The sequence below is a fragment of the Mesocricetus auratus genome, unplaced genomic scaffold, assembly GCF_017639785.1.
Source record: "Mesocricetus auratus isolate SY011 unplaced genomic scaffold, BCM_Maur_2.0 Super-Scaffold_100006, whole genome shotgun sequence".
Classification (NCBI taxonomy): domain Eukaryota; kingdom Metazoa; phylum Chordata; class Mammalia; order Rodentia; family Cricetidae; genus Mesocricetus; species Mesocricetus auratus.
Genome location: NW_024429190.1, coordinates 100777065 through 100784105, shown reverse-complemented (window position 1 = coordinate 100784105; position 7041 = coordinate 100777065). Strand labels below are relative to the sequence as shown.

The following is a 7041-nucleotide window of genomic DNA, read 5'->3' as shown; positions in this document are numbered from 1 at the left end:
ATTTTTTACCTTTTTAAATGTCCTCTAGGGCTGCTCCCAAGTCTCCATGTTGCAGATGTCTGGATCTTCTCTCCCCACTGGCGATCATTATAAATAGCTTTACTATAAATACTTGATCATAAGACTAGTCTGGCATGCTTTCCTTGTTTTTCACATGTGGGTTTGTGCTGTTTGGAAACATGACCTCTTTTCCTCACTGCTAGATTAATCAGATTTAAAAGATTTCATCTGATTTGGGAGATATAATGTACTTGTAGAAGGTTGGCTATGAAAAAAATTTAAGACTCAGGCACAGAGCCACGAGAGACCAGAATTTCCTACTTCAGAGGAGGCAGCAAATTTGCTCTGCTGGCATTATCAAAAGTGACTTAACTGGGGATCCGAGTAGCTATTGGGAAGCTGAGGCGGGAAGACCCCATGTTCAAGTTCTGCGTGGACTACAGAGTGAGTGCAGAGTTAGCCTGGGCAACTGAGACCCTGTCTCAAAACGCAAAGGAAAAACGGGGGCTGGAGCCATGGCTCCATGGCAGAGCACCTGAGCAGCACGCACGAGATGCACGGTTAAATCCCCCGCGCCGGCAAAAGGATAACTGTTCCAGAGTCCCTGTGTGCCCACACCTACGTATTCTCTGGGCTGTGGAGCTGCAGCCTTCAGAACCTTGGAATCCCAAGGAAGGGATTACGTTACAGAACTTATTTGTAAATCTGTGTGCGTGTTCAGGTGTTGTTCACACGTGTGTACATGCGTTCTGACAGATCAACCTCAAGTTATTATTTCTCAGAAGGCACCCAGCTTTTAAAAAGATTATTCTGTGCATGCGTGTGTACTTTCATGTTTGTTTGTGTGTGTCCCTGTGTATGTGGGTGCCCTTGGAGGCTGAAGAGGGCGTTGGATCCCCTGGGACTGCAGTTACAGGTGGTTGTGAGCCACCTGATGTGGGCACTGAGAACTGAGCCCAGGTCCTCTACAAGAGCATTAAGTACTCTCAACCACTGAGCCATCTTTCCAGCTACCTGGTTTTTTGTTTTGTTTTGTTTTATTTTTGTTTTGAGATAATGTTTCTCTGTGTAGCAGCCCTGACTGTTCTAGAACTCACTTTGTAGACCAGCCTGGCCTCCAACTCACAGAGGTCCACCTGCCTCTGCCTCCCAAGTACTGGGATCAAAGGCGTGTGCCACCACCGCCCGGCTACCTTGTTTTCGAGACAGTCTCTTTTACCGAGACCTAGGGCCTGCTAACTAGGCAGGCTGGCCAGCAAGTGGTAGGGGTCTGCCTGTCTCCACCTTCTCAGTCCTGGAATTACAAAGTGCATGTCACTACATTCAGCTCTTTAACAACTTGAAATTTTAAAAAATTGTGTGCGTGTGTGTCCTTCTGAGTGTCGGCTTCTGCACGTGAGTGCAGCTCCTGCACAAGCAGAAGGGGGCGTTGGATCCCTTGGAGTTGGAGTTAAGGGCAGTTGGAGCCGCTCCATAGGGTGCTGGGAGCTGATCTCAGGCGGTCTGCAGGAACAGGATGGTAATTAAACTGCTGAGTCCTCTCTCTGCTACCACATCTTGATTTTGCACTTGGGCTCTGAGCACCGAACCAGGCTCTCATGCCTGAATGGCAAGCGCTTTACCAACTAAGTGATCTCCCCAGATCCACGCATAATGCAGTTTTGACTAAACTTTTTGTTTTGTTGAAATGCTTATAAATCCTCAGTTTATATTAATGTTATCAATGCTCACTAAGTAAAAAGAATATCAAGCATTGAAAATAACAAAGGGGAGACAGAGTCAGCAAGATGGCTTGGTGTGCAAACCCCATGACCTGAGAGTTCTTCTCTGATCCCCACACACGCACTGCAAGAGGCATGCACACCTCTCTCTCCTGCTCCACACACACATTGATAATACTAAGACTAGTAACAAAACAAAATAAAAACTTAAAATGAAGGGGACACTTGGTATTTCCATTGAAAGATGAAATGCCAAGGGGGACATGGAAGCTGGCACTGAGCGGAAGCTGGCACTGAGCGGAAGCTTCACCGTCTCCCTTCACCTCCTGTTACAAGAGTGCGTGGAGATTTTGGACTAACTTTTTAGAAGTATGCGATGCAGGCCATGGCTCTTTGTCTTAGTATTTTCCTTACTGTGCTTTTAAGTATTTAAAATGTTCATGCATAATGGTTTCAGGTAGCTGAGAAGTACTGGAGCTGAACAAAGGACAACATTAGTGGAAGAAATACTTTCTAATATAAATTAAATCATATCCATCTAGTTGTCCAAATCTTTCTGTGTTTGTATCAAACTTTAAGAAACTAGATAAAATCTGCAGAGCCTTCCACATGCTTTCCGGTAACGCTTTGCCTCCCAGTTTCTCTGAAGGTGTCTAGCCGAACTCAAAGGGATCTGGTTAGAGAACTTTTCTAATCAGCGGTGGAGCATCAGGCAGAATGGGCAAAGACCCGTTCAAGGAATGACACCACAATTCTCAGTTTGGGATTTATTTTAAGTAAGTGAAAATTAAAAAAGTATGAGGTATTTTCTAAATTTGTTCAGTTTAGTTATCCAACTGACAGAGCATAGCCACACCACGCTTGATCCAGTGTTGAACAGGGTAGTCCGTTTTTAACAACATTGCAATGACAAAGTTGGTAGAGTGTCCTGTAGTGGAAAGAGTCCCTTTACGTTCGCTTGTCTTGTAGAGGGGACAGAGATAGGCATTGGACTTCACAATCTTAAGCTTTTCATCTTGAAAAAGAAAAAAAGAGATATATCTGTTAAATAAAGATTAAACAGCCACTATTTCTAAAAGAACAATTGCTTACTTTATAACAGAATGGCCAAGATCTTGAGTCTGATATTTGAAAGGTTTAGTTGTTTTTTATTTAAACAGTAGGCATATCAAGGCAAACACCTCAATGGTTCAATAAATCAAGAGTTGACTGTAAAGTTTTGCTCTTTGGGACAGGAGAGATGACTCAGTAGTTAAGAGCACCGGCTGCTGTATCCAGTTCAGTTTCTAGAACCTACACCCAGCAGCTTACAACCTTTTGTAACTCTAGATATAGGAGATCTGATGTCCTCTTCTGGCCTCCATAGGCACCTGAACACACAAACACATAAATCTAAACTCTTTAAAATAATTCTGTGCATACATGTGCATATCTTTGGGTGTGGATGGAGTATGTGAACATGAGTTCAATTCCCTACAGAGTCCAGAGAGGACTCTGGGTCCCCTGGAAATGGAGTTACAGGCACTTGTACGCCCCCCAGCATGGGTGTAGGGAAGGCAACTTGGGTCCTCTGGAAGAGAAGCAAGTGCTCCTAACTACTGAGCTATCTCTTCAGCCCATAAAAATAAATCTTAGGAAACAGTTTTTATCTCTGCGAAGGCATGAAAAATCTCCAGAGGATATGGGAAGGAAGGAGAAAGAAGACAAGATAGTGGGTGTGAGAGGAGATTTGGGAGAAACTGCTTAGAACTCTAATATAACTCATTAGAACTGCACTTGACATTCTGAATTACAAGTGAAGCAAATCCCAAGAATTGTAGTGTGCCCGCAGGTGGGAGCTGGCACTGCCGCCAGCCAGCTCTAACATACCAATCAGAAGAGGCTGGCGCTCCTACTTGTTTTTAGCAGGATATCAATAAGGAGAGCATACCAATTCCTGTCAACTCGCACAGTGATCTATGTGCAGTTACTAGAGGAGTTTTTCTAAATGAAAGCCACTCTTGTCATAGTTGAATCACATTGATAGGGAAGCATTTGATAGCTTGGGTGGTGACTTTAGGTAATTTGTGAATATGTTCCTCCATTGTTATTTAAGACTAAGAAAACTGGGGCTGGGGTGTAACTCAGGAGTAGGACACTTGCCTAGTATATGTAAGGCTCTAGGTTTGATCATAAGCACTTCAGAAAAGTAAAACTAAAAATTATTTGTAAAAAGGTAGAAAAATGAATGAGCCTCATTATTGCTGTTATTAGTTTACTTTTAGAAAACATGATGATGGCAGAAAGAGGAAGGTAGCTCCATCAAGGGCTAGGTAGACCTCTCCCCACATGGTTTCTACATGGACCTTAGGTCTCCCGATTGGCTCCTAGGCTTATGGGTCTTTTAGAGGAGAAAATGCTGGGTGCTGGTGCAGTCTGCACAAAGCCCCATGCACGCTGCACAATTAGCAGAAGCACTCAGCCAAAGTGGGGGAGGGGAGAGAGAGTGTTGCAGCATGAGATCCATCAGGGAAGCGCAAGGATGGAATAAGCAAATGGTAACTTAACAAGGTGGTTATTTTTTAATTTATGTGTCATGTGTTTATGTCGGCGTGTGTAACATGTTTGAGCTGGTGCCTGCTGAGGCCAGAAGAGGGTATCAAATCATGTGGAGCTGGAGTTACCAGTTGACAAACGTGGGTGCTGGGAACTGAATTTGAATCCTCTGGAAGAACAGCAGGGACTCTTCCCTGCTGAGCCATCTCTCTGGCCCTTAAAACCATATCAGCTCATATAAGCTAATATTAGCATACAGAAGCAGAGGGATGATCCCACAATAGTGTAAATGCCCCAACATATTTGCAGCACAGACATTCCATCTGGTATAAATCACAAACGAATTAAAACCTAAAAGTTTTGAGCAAAAATTATTCATGGGAATAATTATTCTCTGTAAAACTCTAACATATTCTGTTATGTATTTACTTGGTTTTATCCATATGATGGGCATCAGGTCAAACAAAAGTTTGGGATGTTGTTCAGCAAGCAATCCACTGCAAAGAGACATTGATGGATATTATTACTTATTTTCTCGTTAGAACAAAATTCCAGTTTTGGTCTTCAATATGAGAGAGGACAAGGAATAAATACAGCAAAACATCAGATTTATAGACAAAAGGGAGAGAGAAGAATGGGAAGGAGGAAAGGAGGAGGAGAATGGACAGGAGGAGAGGAAAGGGAGGAGGATAAGGCAATAGAGAGACAAGAGAAACACAGGAAGATGATGGAAATCCAAGGTGCAAAGCAGAGAACAAATATCGAATCTGTCAATGGTTAGCATTGCTCACTAAACAGACACTGCCCTACCACGCTCCGCCCTCAGAGCGATCATGCCCATGCCTGGTCCACAGACAGCGTGGAGGCTCCAAGACTCTGAATAACCTCTTACAGACCCTGACAGGGTCCAGATTCAAGTGTAAGTTGGGCATGGTGACTCATCCCTGTAAGTTCAGCACCACAGAGGCTAAGCCAGGATGGCTACTATGAGGCCAAGTTCACTCTTGGCTACAAACTGAGACTTTGATAAGCAAGATAAAAATATTAGATAACCTAAAGTAAAAAAGTAGGTCTGCCTCTCTAGAGAATGTTTTCTTTTTAGTATGCTGCATTTGGGGGGGGTAGGAAGGAAGGAAATTAAATAATTTAAGAAGGCAAAGAAAAATGGCAGCAAACCGATGAGGGGTGAAACCTGTCACGGTGGTACACACCAGCAGGACAATGCTTAGAAGAGGGCAGGGTGGGGTCAGGGGGAGGGAGGGGTAAGGAATTCAAGGCCAGTCTGGAATACACTTTTTTTGTTTTGTTTTTGTTTTTTAAGACAGAGTTTCTCTGTAGCTTTGGAGCCTGTCCTGGAACTCCCTCTGTAGACCAGGCTGGCCGAGAACTCCTAGAAATCTACCTGCCTCTGCCTCCTGTGTGCGCCACCAACACCCAGCTCTGGACTATACTTTTGTGGGGAATATAACTCAGTAGTTTACAGGGGACTAAAGTTAAGAGATTGCCATGAGTCTCAGAAGAAACTTTGAACTTTGGAATTTTAAACAGTGTTGAGGCGGTGATAGACTATGGGGACTTTTGAAGTTGGACTGAATACATTTTGCGTTATGATATGACTACAAGCCCACAGAGGCCAGGGAGCAGCGTGGGTCTCTTCATTAACACGTCTTGAAATTACCTCTGTAGCAGTATCACATTTCTTCCTCTTCAGTGATTTTTCCTGCCTCATTTCCCACAGACTTTCGAGCAAAGTCCAACCGGAACAATAGATTGTTCAGGTTAATGAATTGTTGAGGACCAGGGCTCTAAGGGAAATGCTCTGCCTTTTCTCACCCCTACCTACTGTAAACCAGGAAAAGCTTAATAGTTTCCTCTCTGTTTCTAAGAACAAAGTTGGAAATCTCTCTGTACACACACACACACACATACACAGTCATACACACACACTCATACACACATACATACACAGTCAGATAGACACACACACTCACACACACTCATACACACATATATACACAGTCACACACACTCATATACACACACACATATATATATACACACACACTCATACACACATACATACACAGTGAGACAGACAGACAGACACACACACACTCAAATGTAAGCAGAAAATTTCCAGTCACTTAATGGGAGCTTAACTAAACTGTCAATTGTTTAAAGTTGATTCAGTCCTACACATTACAAGATAGAAGGGAGCAGTTATCAACCATAAGCTGGAAAATAATTTCAGCTAACTTTTCTATTAATGAGATCACTAGAATATTAGCTGAAATTGTTAGGACTTAAAAATAATCACCCATCAATTGTCCTAGCCTGAGCAATGACTTGTGTAAGCACTCTGAAAGCATCTCTGAAAGCACTCTGAAAGGATCTCACAGGAGAGATCCTTTGGTCCGACAGGAGACAGGAGGCCACCTATCATATCTATGATTCATCTATGCTGGCAGAGGGTTTATATTTAAAGTACTAACCTGATCCTGTCCCAGCGTGCTCCATCAAGATATAACCCATGAATGTAAACACCATCTTCTGGTGGAGTGTCAGAGGCATGAAAAGAAATCACCTGAAGAGAGACCCACACTATTAATATTGTTCACCACACACCTTCATCTCATGAAGAAAACTCTGGCTGAACTGTCAGGATACATTAAAAAACCGGTTAGACTATGAAAATTTTCAGCCATAATATCTAAAAACATACAGTATTATACAGTTGCTGTGTGTGCGAGCACGTGAGCATGTGTGCAGGCATATGAGCGTGTAT

General features: G+C 43.1%; 1 protein-coding gene across 4 annotated transcripts in view; it reads right to left on the bottom strand.

Moving 5' to 3' along the window:
* Positions 1–2473: 2473 nt before the first annotated feature.
* Dnah12 (dynein axonemal heavy chain 12) overlaps positions 2474–7041 on the bottom strand; it is a 155214-nt gene continuing 150646 nt past the window's right edge. For 3 of the 4 annotated variants that reach the window (XM_040747769.1, XM_040747772.1, XM_040747771.1), the window contains 3 exons: positions 6749–6840; positions 4686–4753; positions 2474–2736 (listed from right to left, as the gene is read on the bottom strand). In XM_040747769.1, coding sequence (XP_040603703.1) covers positions 2546–2736; positions 4686–4753; positions 6749–6840 — 351 coding nt within the window. In that variant the 3' untranslated portion in view covers positions 2474–2545. The remainder of the gene's footprint in view (positions 2737–4685; positions 4754–6748; positions 6841–7041) is intronic. The other variant, XM_040747773.1, reaches the window with a different exon arrangement.